Here is a 15,763-nt window from a genome sequence, read left to right as displayed (position 1 = left end):
AGAACTCAATATTTTCTCTTACTTCGATACTCATTATCTAAATGAATAATTATAATCACTATCCATATACAATTAGTTACTTTCAATTAGGTGTTTGAGCAAATCCAAAAGCATAAAATCCAGACCTAAAATGTTACCAAATATTTTCATGTGATATTTACCACTAGAAAGCTAGCTAAAGACTACTAAATCATCTAAAGATAGAAATGTCAGAGGCAGAAGCTTATGAGTGATAAATTGGCCAATTGAATGTACAGTATTTGGTAGAGCTAGTTGCTAAATGTAAGTTGTTTAAAGGTTCATACCTTATAAATAATAAATTGTTTTGATTGATATTAAAATAACTAGACTTAACTCAATCCAAATACTAGCTCATAAGATAAAAGTTGTCTAAGTCTTTTATGTTTGACTCGACCATATTCTCATTTAATGTGAGACTTATCTTAACTCACACTCACACCCATGATTGAACAATTGGAGTGTGAACTATGCAAAATTGGATATTTGTGGGTGGCTCATAAGAAGGGTGAGGCTCTAACACCATATCATAATGGTTAGACCTAACCCAACCTGTAAGTTAGGTTATAGGGTGAGAGTTGTCTAAGATTTATATGCATTGACTCATTCATATTATCTTTATGAGTGATAATGGATGGATTTGGATCTTAGTAGATGGATGAAAAGTCATCTATCAATCTATTTAAATCATATTTGAAGTTATTGAATCCATTCAAGACCAAATTTAATGAATGAATTTTAATCTGTCCAATCCATTCATGACTCCATTTTCATGTATTTTATAGATGAATATCCAATCTACTTGATCTTTTTATTAGATTAAAAATACTCTTTAAGAAAATCATTCTTTTAATAATTACTATATCAATAAAATATTTTTTTAAATCACATTTTCAAAGAAAACACTTTAAAAATCAATTAAATAAAAATAATTTTTATTAACAAAGGGTTTTTAATTTTTGTAAAAGTGCTTTTTTGAACTTTTAATTTTTTATTTATTATATTGTACAAGCATGCAACAGACATGTGCGAAGGAAACGTTTCACTTGACTTCTTTGTTCTAGGTACCATGAAAATGGGTAGCTAAACTTCTTCATTGTTGGTATTAGATATAATATTCAAATTGATGTATACACTTTGATTCATATTTATGCTTAATTTTCTTTCAATGATTCTTATGATTTATTTTTATGCTTAATGCTTACTTAAGGTTGATTGTAACACCGTGAATTTTCGATGCATGTTTTAGACTAAATCATAGTTGAGTGTTAGTCTTGTTTTCTGAATTCCTATTTTGTGGTAAATGTTTGTAATTATATGTGACGGAAAGTTTTTGAGCTACTGTAGGGCCCAAATTCGTCCGAATTCGGCCCAATAATGTGTTTTTGAGTTTCGTAGCTCAAAATCGAATTCCGAGTGCGCCATTAGCTTTGAAATATTATTTCGAGTCAAGATAGACATCAAGTTTGTCCATGACGTATTTCTAAATATTTTTCACTCTAAATTATGTGTTCGGAGTTCTAATTGTAAACCGAAATCGGAAGATTTTTAGTATCCAACTGAATATTAGCTGACAATACTTGGGCATGGTTCAATCGCGAATATTTTGCCGAAGAGGTCACATATCTTTCACGAGTGAAACTTGCTTGTGAAGTAAGCAAAAATACTTATCTCTTACACAAAATCCCTTAAACTCCTCATCTATCCATTATACCATTCACCCTTTGAAAAACCTTTGGTTTTCCCTCCCCAAGTCAGATTCATTTTCTTTAAAAAGAGCCTCTCCTCTAACTAGAGAAAATCATTGGCATTTTATTTCTTCTTCATTTTGATTCTTTAAGAAACTCCAATGTAACTCTTCACTTTTTAATTCTTCATCTCTTAGGATCTAACCATTAGGTGTTTACGAGATTTTAGTATGATGTTTATATGCATGTTATGAACATTTTCAACCGTTGAAATTTTCTAATAATCTTCTTAACTCTTGTTATACTCAAGAACTCGAAAAATGGGTTTTCGTGAACTTAGAAAATTGTTGTTTTGAAACCATGAAATCTTGTTGTTCATGAGGTTGTTTTAGTGTTTAAAAATATAGATTTTATGATTTTAATGAAAAGGGGATGATTATGAAATCAAGGATATCTTGATTTAAAATGTTGTGTTGATCATGAGATCAACACTTGTAAAAAAGGTGTTGAAATGACCATGAATACGATGGAATCGTGAACGAGACTTTCGAGGATAAAGGATGGTTCAAGAATATGAATTTTGGACCGAATGAATGAAAGTGTTGGATTTTCTTAAAATAGATTAAAATGATGTCTTTACCTTAGAGTTAGTAGGTAAAAGATTTAACTCGCAAATCAGTGATTGATATTTTTGTGTTTAGTTTCGAGGCATTTGAAGTCGGACAACCTACCCATTCACATAAAGGAGATCAACCGCTCTACAATCCAAGGTGGGGGAGAATGCACCGTGACATAGTGGTGTTCGAATATGACACCCGGATCTCCCAACTACCTCAAAAGTTGGGAGTTATATTTGTTTTTTTAGAAACCCGTACTTAACCATATGATTGCGTGCCTGGATTAAGTACGGATGATTTCTTAAGTTGTGTCCCTAGGATAGATTAAAATATCAAGTATTGTTGTAGTTATCCATGAAGGAACACCACTCGAGAAACTAAAACGCGCAGGGATGAAAACAATGGAGATTTCGATCCGATGGACCAAAAGGGCGAGGAAGTAGTCTTGGCAACTGGATTCCCTTTGCCTGGGTGAGCCAACCTTGCCTGGGCTAGCCAGCCTCGCTTGAGTGAGTGGTTCTCGCTTGGGCGAGGGCCAGGTAGGCGTCTCACCTATTCTGGGCAATTCTGGTCGCTCGGGCGAGACCCATAGGGTGATTTTGACTAGTTTATGGTGGATTTTTCGCTGGAGTGACAGGCATGAAATTGAGTCTATTTTGATGAAATTGTCGCTTGAGCGACAATCTCCCGCTTCGGCGAGAGACATACAATATTTTTGATTGCTTTTGATTGGTTGATTACTTAGATAATAATCCTAACTTGGGTGAGAAGTTTATTTAATAATTGGGAGAGATCGCGACTCGAACGAGGAGCCCGATGCTCAAATCAACAAACTTATACAGTTACCTTTGTTCTTGCGCCTTATTATGGCAAGGATTCTGACGATGACGTTGTGGGCAAGGCGATGCCTAAAAAGGATTACATGATAGCACAAAGCGAGGTTGTCTGATCGTAAGAGGCTTGTCCATGTGGTCGTCTAGGGTAATTTAGCGATGGTTTGTAGTGATAGGGATATTATTCCTATATCACGTGATAACGAAAGATCGTGTCTCACAAGAAGCATTCCTTTGGGAGATGTCTTAGGATGAGCCGATCGATATAAAAGAATGATTAAACGATTTAATCAGCTAACCTCGATTAGTGCGCATACTCATTATAAAATACGAAGTAGTGGAGAGGAAACTTACGGGAGACGAATGAGTCCCACGATGTTGAGAGGGACGACGATGGCAGTGATTCCTCAGCAAAGTCTTGAGGGCGAGTCTAGGTGAGAGGAGTCCCTTGTATTCCTGGATGAGGTATTTTGTTGGATTGGACAGCTCTCACAACACATACTAGACGATATCTGATAACCCCCTTTGCAATCAGGATGGATGAGAGGGATGCCCAGAAAGTTTTTGATACGACACCGTACTGAAACGAAAAGTTCTTCGAAACAGATCGATCATATATCCTTGCGATTAAAATTTTTGGTGCGTTCAAATCGACTTGTTATGGGACCTATACTCTCGGTTATTTCCGAATAGTTTATTGTGAGGATATTGGTGCAAGGATGAATGAAATAAACATATCATTCATACATTGAGTTCATGGATATTGATTTTCATAGTTTGAGATATAATATCATTCATCATTTGCATTTATGTATGCAAAATATATTGTGTATATTATGTGTGTCTATCTGGATGTGATATTGTATGTAATTTCATGCCGTCAATGAATAATATTCATTAGATATTTTACTCCCTTTTCTTTCTGCTTGTCTTCGGTTCGCGTTCTCGTTTAGATGGACCGTACCGCGAGGATTCGGAGCTACCGATTCTCAATGTCCTAGGAGGGGACATGGAGCATTGACGAACACCGATACACCTACACAGGCCCTTGCGCCTTAAAGTTGGAGATGTTTTGTGATGGTTCTACGATGCGCTTCCCCTCAAATCATGCGAACTTGGAGGCTGCTTTCACTTTACCTGCTCGGATACTAGCATCTGCTGCACCATCCATTCAGTCTGTGATTAAAATGAGGTAGAGTTGGAGGCATTTTTCACTTTACCTCATGGACCCACTGTTGCAGGGCCATCTACTAGGAGGCGGAGTTGGGACGACGTGCTCAATTCTCCACCCTGGTGGAGAGCTGCTTGACTGACGATGCCCGATCTTCAGGCAGATGCGGGAGCGGGAAGTAGGTGGCAGGGTGCGTTCAATGACCCGGAAGAGGAGCTGGAAGCCGAAGAGGAGGACTGTGTGGAGTTAGTCTATATAGAGGACTCCATTAAGGTGGTAGACCTCTCCTCCGATTATGAGACGGAGGAGGACCTAAGCGAGTGCCCTAGTGCACCCGTGAACACCGAAGCTAGTCACTAGTAGCCATTCCCATTTCTATTTTGCTTTTGAGGTGGGTGTCTGTGTAGGGTACTTTTGATGTGATGAATGGCTCAACCTACTTTGTATCTTTTCAGTTTCGACAAAGATTTTATTCCGCCTTGTTTTTCGTACAAACTTTACCTCACTGACCCACTACTGCATTGCCATCTACTAGAGAGTGGGAAGTAGGTGACAGGGTGCGTCCAATGACCCGGAAGAGGAGATGGAGGTTGGAGAGGAGGAGCTAGAAGCCGAAGAGGAGGATTGTGTGGAGTTAGTCTATATAGAGGACTACATTGAGGTGGTAGACCTCTCCTCCGATTTTGAGACGAAGGAGGACCCAATCGAGTGCCCTAGCGCACCCGCGAAAACTGAAGCTAATCACTAGTAGTCATTCCCATTTCTATTTTGTTTTTGAGGCGGGTATCTATGTAGGGTACTTTTGATATGCTTTATGGCTCAACCTACTTTGTATGTTTTCAGTTTAGACAAAGATTTTATTCCGCCTTGTTTTTTCGTACAATCATTTTCCATTATTTCAATGAAGAATTATTTCACGATATGCTGAGTTGTTTTTGGTTACCATTAGGTAACGATTGTTGTCTTTTCCACACTTTAGGTTACTTAACGTGATGTCCCGAAAAGGAATCGAATATAAGGAAAACAAATTTATATTATATTATTCAAAAAAAAAATTTACCCATTTTTGGGCAACGTTGTTGGAGAAATTTTCGGGGCGTTACATTGATGCCTTTTAGTATGTTGGTTAGGTTGTGACTGTGTGCATGAATTCATAAATTAGACATCATTTTAGCAATTATCTAAGGGTTAGTTTGGGAGGTTGATTGGGGTAGGAAGGGAAAGGGAAGGCTTGAGAGCCATGAAATACACTTGTGAGATGACTCTCAAGCCTTCCATTTTCCTTCATTCACCTCCAAAATCCAACTTCCAAACTAACCATAAAGGGTTAGTAATTAGGAACTTGAGGTATTGATTTACTCATTGGGAAATTAATGTTTATAGATAGATTTGATGGTAGAAGAATCGTAATTTGATTAGGTGATATTGTTGAATCAATTGGATACATATAATTGAATACTAAAGTTTAATCCCAACACTTTTATCTCATAATTTTCCTCAAATCGTTTAACTTAGTTTAATAGTGAAACTAAATACCAACGAATTATCGTAACAATTTCTCTACTTAGGATAACAATTTTAATTGAACGACTTTATATTGCTTAAGTCCTTGTGGATACGACAACTCTTTATACTTGTTTACGATAAGTCAATTTAATTAATTGATTTAATGTTTAACACTACCTTATTTTAACTTTAACTTTTTGGAGAACACATGCAACTGCATGATGCTCGCTACGTCCTTCCATTCATTTTTGTGGTAGCTGATGACCACGTCAATCAATTACAATTTGTTAATGTATTCTTGACATAAAATCCGTTGGAAAATAAAATGAAAATATCAAATATGAGGATGTTTTATAAAATTTTAGTAATTAAAATTTTGAATTGAATTGTTTGTAAAGATAATTGTCATCATTTCTGAAGTTTAGAATGAAGGGTTTTGAAAAGGATAATAACAAATATGTTTTGAAAATGATAATAAAAGTATGTTTTGAAAACTAAAAATTATTTTCTTAATAAAAACGGGAAATAAAAATAAAAAATATTTCTTAAAATCAAGTATACGTAACATGATTTTTAATATATGAAGAATTTATCTTAGAGGATTTAGGTTGGATGAGCTTAATAAATATCCCATCTTGTTGCTACTATGTGAATGGGTTGGAAAAGTGATTTAACTATTCTCCCTTAAAAAGAATAATAATTAAGGTTGGAAAGTCTTTAATCTATTTCTTTTAACTCAACTACTCCAACTCCAACAAACTAAACAAAACCCATGGCCACCACCCACTATAAACTACCAATATTACTTTTAATATTTTAATTCTACATAATTGTTCTTTATTTCTTTCACACTATTTCCGTGAGAGTGATGCCTTTGTAGAGGATTGAATATAGATCCTTTCTTTTCAACCTCACTGGGATTTGTTTTGTAAATATAAAACGGCAATTCTTTGACTTTTGGATACAAAGAAAATGAATATAGTATTTTCCATTGTTTTTATGGTACTATCAAATATATTTCTTCACCCTTTTGGATATGAAACTAATCCCTTTTGAAGTATGTGATTGTCCTTCCCAACAATTATCATTCACACATGAATTGAATATTTAACATTTTCATCATTTTAGAAATCTAACAAGGCCTTACACCAATATTATTTTCCCCTTTCTTTGATGTTGGAAAATTTGATGTTAGTTTTTAAAATTTTCTCTTTCATATCTAAAGATTTTGTTTGCAAGTTGAGTATTGAAAAATAATTCTAAAAAATAGAAAATTTTAAAATCATTTGACCAATATATTATTTTAAAATTCAACTTACAAACATATCCTAAAATCTGTATTTTTTGATAATGTTATTTTGATCAATAGAGTGTCTAGATTTCATTCTAGAAGACTCGTTAACAACTAAGGATGCATGAGGGTGATAGTTAGTAACATGATCCCACAAAGTCTTTTTTTTAATATCATACATGTATCTTAGTTTTTTTCCTGAATTGTATCAGTAAATTATTTATAGAAGGTACTTAAAAAAGTTAGAAACTATAAGCATTTTATTTTATCTATATTGTTCCTATAGCCTTATACAAAGCCTTAATTCTTAACCAATTATTTGTTTTGATATAGTAAAATAATTATTGAGCTTTTGTATATAATTTAATTCAGTTGTAATTTATATATTTATAAAAAAATTATGCAATAAAATTATTTATATATTACCCCATATTTTAAAATATTGCGGGTGATCACTAATTGTTAAATCCTAGAGTATATTTTCAATGTGATGTTTCTAATGTATTAGTTCTTTACAATGATATAAAAATCATATATTGTGTCGGTCGGTTCGACCAGAAAACCAGAAAACCAGAAAACCGGACCCCTAAATGGTATATATAGATTTGAACTGCACAAGTATCAAAACCGGTGAACCAGCTAGAATTTGACTAAACCGGTTGGTTTATACACATATTTTTTTTTTAAAAAAAACTTTAAAACCAATTACACATTGACCCCTCTTTCCAACTCTCCTTCAACATTTCAAGGCACATGTTTCCAATGTATATTAGATTATACATTTTGGTTTCTAACATTGATGTGTAATCTCAATGAGATTTGTGTAATCTTAGGGTTAACTGTCTGAACGTAGGATTTTGTGCAAAAATTGAACCTCAATATGAGACAACTTTGACTCCTTAATATTAAATGTAAAAACTCCAAATTTATTGGTTTTGTAGAGTGAGTTGTGAATTTGTGTCATTTATTTATATTTTGCGATTGTTAAGTGATATTTTTGGATTGATATATGTTTTCACTATATCAATACTCTGATTGGTTTGATAATCGATACAGTTTTAACATCTTCTTTATCTATAATGTATGTGACGAATACGTTCATCATACAAAACTTGAAATAGCAAATATTGTGTCACCTAAAGCAATTTAGGAACTATTGATGAAAAAAGTTCCAATTATTCTACTTTGTTTTTAAATTATTTTGTAGAGGACAAGTTAGGTTGAAAAAATTTCATGGACCACATTATACATATTTGTCTTTGTTTGTTTTATATTAGTCTTCTAATAAAGCTACAAATCCTTGTATTATTGTTCTATGGTTTGAGTGCTTTTATGGTGGGTTGTGGACTTGAAGAAAGGTCCCCTCAATAACTTTGAATTTTGAAGAAAATGACATAATTTCAGTCTTCCAGAAGAGTATTTTTACAAAATTGAGAACAAAATTTAAGCCATATAAATAAAGTGGCTAATGTAATAACGTCATCAAGTCAAGCCAAGCTAGTAACTTAAAACCAAGGGACTCCACATTCTGGTGGGACCAATATCTGAGAGTTACTAGTGTACCCACAAATTAACACTTGCTTGTGCGTATAGACCGGGACATAGAGAATTTTGACAAATAGGAATGGAGAAATATGTTAAGGTTTTATCTCAAAAATAATTGATAATAAGATGAATAGTCTAATCATATCTACAAGAATAATAGAATAAGATAGGTGATGTAGGACTTATTTCCTGACATTCCCATTCAGAGAAGCTTGCCAAACTAGATAGATAAGGGGTTACATTTGCCGAGGACTAACTAAAGGACATCATTTTGGCTCCAAACAACCACAAGCAAGTTATCTCTGACTCTAATATCATATTAAGGTTTTATCTCAAAACAAATTGGAATGTTAATAGCCACCCAAATAATAACTAACAAGATAAACATAAACTACAGATAAAATTCAAATAAAACGGAAGTAACTAAATTTTAAACAAGATTATGTTCTTAAATCCAAATATCATTTAACAAGACACTCATGTAGAGACATATCTAACACGTACATTTGGGAGACAAATAAATTTTTCTATTTTGTATTATTCAAATCACTTATTTAACATGAAATATGAATTATAATTAAGTTTTTAATATATTATCAATATTTTATTGGTTATGTCTAAAAAGATATGTTTGGGCTCAAGTTTTTCTCCCAAGTTATGTCCTTTTCAACTTAGAACATGAATGAGGCAAAGTCAATCCACCAATAAATTTATCATCCTTTGGGTTCATCTATAATCACACTTTTTATTAAATAAATTATTTTGAACAATTTGATGACAATCATATCTCACCATAAATAAATACAACCAAACATTTTGTTGTCATTAATTTATCTCTAGGTAGTGAAAATCTCATATTCATATATACATGTAAGTTGTGTTAATTTAGGCACCAAAAAATGATGGGTATTCATACCTTGATGCTTGTTATTACAAAGCTTATTCTGTTAATCTCAAACATTTCAAGTGCAACATATACTATCACCAATAACATGTCACTTCCTGATGGCAAGACTTTGGTTTCTGATGATGGAACCTTTGAGTTAGGCTTCTTTAATCCTGGTACTTCTTTAAACCGTTATGTAGGAATCTGGTTCAAAACTGTTCCGGTTAGAACGGTTGTTTGGGTTGCGAATCGCGAAAAACCGATCAACGACAACTCCAGCATGTTGATCATAAGCCAACAAGGCAACCTTGTACTTGTAAGCCAGAATCATTCTATTATTTGGTCCACAAATTTGACAGCAACAACAAAGCCTTTGAGTCCTATTGTGCAGCTCTTGAACAATGGAAATTTAGTACTTAAAGAGGAGAATGATAACAATAACAATGAAGGTAGTTTTCTTTGGCAGAGTTTTGATTATCCCAGTGATACACTTTTACCTGAAATGAAGGTTGGATGGGACCTTAAAACGGGTCTTAATCGGCGCTTAACCGCGTGGAAGAGCTGGGATGACCCTTCTCCGGGTGAATTTTCTTGTGGTATTGTGCTTAACAATTACCCTGAACCTTTAATGTGGAAAGGTACAATTGTGTATCATAGGGATGGTCCTTGGAATGGCCTTGGATTTAGTGGTACACCTGCTCAGAGGCCGAATCCACTTTTCGAGTACAAATTTGTCAATAATGCAGATGAGGTTTATTACTCATATAAGCTTAAGAATTGGTCAGTGATTTCGATACTTGTTATGAACGAATCGCTTTATTTGCGTCAACGGATCACGTGGATTCCAGAAAGCAAAACATGGAGGATTTACCAATCTGTGCCACAAGATGGATGTGATGCCTATAATCTTTGCGGGGCATATGGAAATTGCATTGTTGATGCTTCACCTGTATGCCAATGTTTAGCAGGATTCGAGCCGAAATCATCCAAGAATTGGAATGCAATGGACTGGACAGATGGATGTGTGCAAAATAAGCCTATCAGCTGCAGGGTCAAAGGAAAAGATGGTTTTCAGAGATTTACTGGGATGAAAGCACCAGCTACTACACATACTTGGGTAAATGAAAGTATGACACTTAAAGAATGCAATGCCAAATGCTCGGAAAATTGTTCTTGCACTGCATACGCAAACTCAGACGTCAATGCATCAGGTAATCAAGGGCGGATTCGTTAGCCACCAAATATATTTTGTACAATTGGTTATGTATGTATTATATTCTATACAAATTTCCTTATAACTTCTTTTTCCTACACTACATATTTTATATATTGGTTACTTTCCTCGGCGCAACAGTAAGGTTACTTTCCTCGTGCATTGCAGCCCGTTTTGGCATTCCTTTTATGTTTTCTGAATCTGTCCTTGCAGGTAGTGGTTGTGTTCTATGGTTCGGAGACCTTATCGATTTGAAACAATTTTCAGACGTCGGGCAAGATCTATATATTCGAATGGCTGTTTTGGAAACAAGTGAAGGTTTGGATCATCTTGTAGCAGTATTTTATAATTTGTGAGTCTGTAGTTTAATTTAGGACTAATAATGCTTCATTTCTTTGTGCAAGGTATAGATGGAAATGCAAAAGATAAGAAAAAGACCACTTTGGTAATTACATTCACACTTCTATCAGTTGCAGGCATTTTGTTTCTCTTTGTAATCTCCTACATTTACTGGACCAAAAGAAAGCTTAGAGGTAATTTTCTTCAGCAGACAACTTTTCACTTAGTCAAGTTTTCCAAGTTTGTTTCATTGAACATTTGCTTTCAACTTTCTCAACATGTTTATTATAGGAAAATTTTCAACAATTAACTTTTCACTTAATTAGCTGGTTAAGGCCTATCACAATTTAGTTCACAAGTGTTGTTAAACCTTCCCCGTTAAAATGTTATTATATGGAATCGTTCTCGTCACATCATCACTTAACGTCTCATGTAGGCAAGTCTATTAATGTTGATAGTATGAATGGAAGAACAAATGTGTTCCTCGTTGAAAACATTGAGGACTAAAATGGTAATTTAAAATTATTAAAACTAAGTTGATAAGGTTAAAAAACATGAGAGACTAAAATGAATATTTCCAGATAATGTAATTTATGTCTAATTTTAATATAACACCTCACTCCTTTGCTAGCCATTTCATATAAAAATTGCACAACAAAGTAGTTTTCAATGGGACATCAAATGATTATAATTTACTAACCAAAGTTTTATTTTTTTCCCATTCCTTTTATCTTTGACATTGGTGATCTCATTTGATAAGTCAAAGAGAAAAGAGAGATAACATTGTTAACAGAAGAGAAAGATGAAAGTGGACAAGAAGATTTAGAGCTTCCTTTCTTTGATCTTACTACAATAGTTAATGCAACCAATTCCTTCTCAAATGACAAGAAGCTTGGAGAAGGTGGTTTTGGACCAGTATACAAGGTAATAATAATACTATGATACTTAGCTCAGATTTAAATTGTAGACACCATCACGTGACGCGGTCGCAATATTGCGGTTACAGTGACTGTCGCAACTGCATTGTAGTGTGACACCAAATCAGAATGTGGTGGCAACATCGGGCCGCAACGCAACAACTTCGGGCTGCATTTGGGCCGCATCAGGCCACAATGCAACCGCATGGGGCCACATCAGACCACATCGTTTTCAAAAATGTTTTTTTACTCACAAAATAATTCATACCACAACGGCCCCAATTTGCATCACAACGAACCCAATGACCACAATTACATTAAGCACAACCGCGACAGCAATTTAAAACACTCATACTTACCTTACCAATTATTGAGACAAAAATACTAAATTACCAATCTTTAGTTCAAATGTATTAAACGTTATCTAACTATGAACTTTAGGGTATACTAGTAGATGGTCAAGAAATTGCTGTGAAGAGACTTTCAATAGGTTCTCATCAAGGAATGCATGAATTCAAGAATGAAGTTATATTGTGTGCCAAACTTCAACACAGAAATCTTGTAAAAGTTATAGGTTGTTGCATTGAAGGAGATGAGAAAATGCTAGTATATGAGTACATGCCCAACAAAAGCCTAGACTCATTTCTATTTGGTAAGTGTTTCTGCTAAGCATATAGTTACTGAAAAGTTATATATTTGATGATTAAGTTTGTTTTGGAAAGTAAACACTAATGAAAAAAATGGAATTTTGACAGATTCTGCTAAAAGTAAGCATTTAGATTGGATTAAACGCTTCAATGTTATCAATGGAATTGTTCGCGGGCTTCTTTATCTTCATCACGATTCCAGATTAAGGATCATACATAGAGATCTTAAAGCAAGTAATGTTTTATTAGACAACAATATGAATCCAAAAATTTCGGACTTCGGCTTGGCTAGAATGTGTGGAGGTGATCAAGTTGAAGGGAATACAAGTAGAATAGTCGGTACATAGTAAGTATATATATTATTCAATGATACTAATGAATTTTTTAGTGAATATTAATCAAAACTTAGTGTAGCTAACTCATTTGTGGTCGATTGCAGTGGTTATATGGCTCCAGAATATGCTATTCATGGACTTTTCTCCATCAAATCTGATGTTTTTAGCTTTGGCATATTATTGCTAGAGATTGTAAGTGGAATGAAAAGCAAAGGACTTCCTAATACAAGCCAAAGTTATAGTCTTATAGGGCATGTGAGTAACAAAAATAACTTCATTCTTTCTATAATAATGAAATGGTTTAGGATGAGTCTCGGCGCAACGATAAAGTTGTTTGTCTTGTGACCGCGACGTCATTGGCTCAAATCCTGAAACAGTCGATAAGGCTACATGCATCTATCCTTTTTAGACTGCACTAGATGGGTGTCTCGAGCTGGGCTGCCGTTTTTTTAAAATGAAGTTGTTGATATAACTATTGGATTGATTGTTGTAGGCATGGAAGTTTTGGAAAGATGGGGTGCCAATGAAATTGATTGATTCATGTTTGGAGGACTCATGCATTCCAACTCAAGCATTTCGTTGCATTCAAATTGGTCTATTATGTGTGCAACAATATCCTGATGATAGACCAAATATGGCATCTGTGGCTGTAATGTTGAGCAGTGAGAATTCTTTGCCTCAACCTAAGGAACCAGGTTTCATGATAGAAAAGATGTCATTTGAAGGAGAATCTTCATCAAAATTGACATCATCTTCGGTCAATGAAGTAACTATCTCAATTTTAGATGCTAGATAAATAAATTAGCCTAGAACCCAACTTTGAGATTTGTTTTTATTATCACTTTAGTCCCCAACATCTCATTTTTTTCACTTTAGTCCTGAATATTTATGAGTTCACTGTTACTACTACCCTCTAAGTCTCTAACTATTAACTAGTATGTGACAATTTCATAGAAGACAGTGGGATGAATAGATGTAAAAAAGTTCAATTATTTTGATACCAAGAGTTTGATACTGTATATATTTATGAGGAAAAAATGTATACATTAACAGTGTAAGAGTTTTTTAAATTGTTACTACATCATCACTGTTCATTTTCAATGATTATTGGCTCTTAAAAATAAAGTAATATTAATAAAAGGTGAATGGTGTATTGACTATGTATAAATTTTTATACTATTAGTAAATAAATATTACACTCTATCTTCATCTATATTCATTATCTTTTTAACATTTTGAATGTATTCATCCCCTATATACATCATACAAGCAAAGTAAGACCAAATTGGTGTCCTAAATGTGGTGCACACATAACTTAATTATTCTCTTATGTAGCCATTAATATGGAAGGCATTATAAATCTAACAACTTTATAAAAATAGGGTGTGAACTAGTTTCCAACTTTAGATAAAAATTTCACACCAATGGAGTTAGAATTAATAATTCCAATAAACAAGTTATAAATACAAAAGAAATTCCTTTTCTTTTTAAATTTCTAGTTGCACCTGTTGAACTGGACAAAAACTAAAACAGAAAAAATGAATACACACAATGTAAGCTAAGTGGGGATGCATGTTAGAACAAAGTGTTACAATAATTTATTTTCAGAAAAATAAAAAAAAGCAGTATAGTGTTCTTTGGTATGATACAAGTCGGAACGGAAGGCAGATCTGACAGTTGAAACCATATAAGAGTTGATCTGGAATTGTTTGGGTTGGTACCTTTTAATGCTCATGTTAGTGTAAGTGAAGATATATGAAGAGAATATAAAGATGCAAGAATATAAGTGAGAATATTAAGTATAAATTTCCTTATGATATGTCTCCTCTATTTATAGAGAGGTTGAACATGGTATATTTCTTAATAAATGTTCGAATCATGGTAAGTCGTCCTACCAAGTCTGTCCCAGACAGACATGGACTATTTATTTATGTCGGACGGCTTTGGTGTGCTTGTACTATGGTTGGTACAATGCTTTATCCAGGATGGATCATTTTGTTGTCTGCCTAAACTGTCATATCCGTATATTAGGTTTATCTTTGCTACATGGTAGATGGTAGCTTAGTGTTCAGACAATGTGTTTAGCTATGTAGCTTTATTTGAATGTTAAGATGACGTGACAATTATGTGAGGTTTGTAGTTCTACAGTTGCTAATTAGGCTATGTCTTATCACCATCATCATTTCTTTAGTTAGGTTGGCTGCTCCAACAAAATCAACAACTGTATGAACCAGATTTTATTTGCCTGATATTTAATTAAAATCTTATGAATTGATAGATTATGACCGCTCAAAGAATCAAGATGAACCATATAGAACTTCCTTTTGGTTTATATAGAATTACTAGTATTGGAATATGAGATGTGAGATAAATTTTCAAGTTTTTTATTTATTTAATTTAAAAATAATATTAAATGTAGACTATTTTTTTTTGTCACGTATCAGGATTTCGGTTAAGTATTGGACTTTCCAATATTGAAGAGGATCTCAACCTATAGATTGGATGGAAAATGAATAAATGAATTTTATAGACTAATATTAGCACGATGTCACATGAAAAGCATCTTTTAGGGGATTGAGCTCCTCTGTCCAAAAAATCATGTATCTTCTTGTTTCTATCCAATTAATTTACACCAAGTAATAAATATAATTTTGTTTTTGTGATTTTTCTATTTAATTAAATAATATATTTTAATTAGTCAGAAACATAAATAAGTTCACAAAATAAGACACGAAAACTCCATTCTGTTTTAGGAGC

The 15,763-nt window shown here is 33.7% G+C and overlaps 1 protein-coding gene across 3 annotated transcripts; it reads left to right on the top strand.

The window, feature by feature from the left end:
• LOC109353328 (G-type lectin S-receptor-like serine/threonine-protein kinase At4g27290) lies at positions 9,471 to 13,936 on the top strand. Of its 3 annotated transcripts, none has more exons than XM_019595555.1 (8): positions 9,471 to 10,766; positions 10,982 to 11,086; positions 11,179 to 11,301; positions 11,868 to 12,031; positions 12,466 to 12,676; positions 12,780 to 13,017; positions 13,111 to 13,261; positions 13,500 to 13,936. In XM_019595555.1, exons 1-8 carry the CDS (start codon positions 9,569 to 9,571, stop codon positions 13,800 to 13,802), a joined length of 2,493 nt encoding a protein of 830 aa, XP_019451100.1. In that variant the 5' UTR covers positions 9,471 to 9,568; the 3' UTR covers positions 13,803 to 13,936. The 3 variants fall into 3 exon arrangements, with proteins under 3 accessions (XP_019451100.1, XP_019451101.1, XP_019451099.1); XM_019595556.1 differs by having other exon boundaries at positions 11,173 to 11,301; positions 11,874 to 12,031; XM_019595554.1 differs by having other exon boundaries at positions 11,173 to 11,301.

Source organism: Lupinus angustifolius, chromosome LG08 (genome assembly GCF_001865875.1).
Source record: "Lupinus angustifolius cultivar Tanjil chromosome LG08, LupAngTanjil_v1.0, whole genome shotgun sequence".
Lineage (NCBI taxonomy): Eukaryota > Viridiplantae > Streptophyta > Magnoliopsida > Fabales > Fabaceae > Lupinus > Lupinus angustifolius.
The sequence above is the reverse complement of the archived record's forward strand: the minus strand, read 5'-3'. Positions and strand labels throughout refer to the sequence as shown.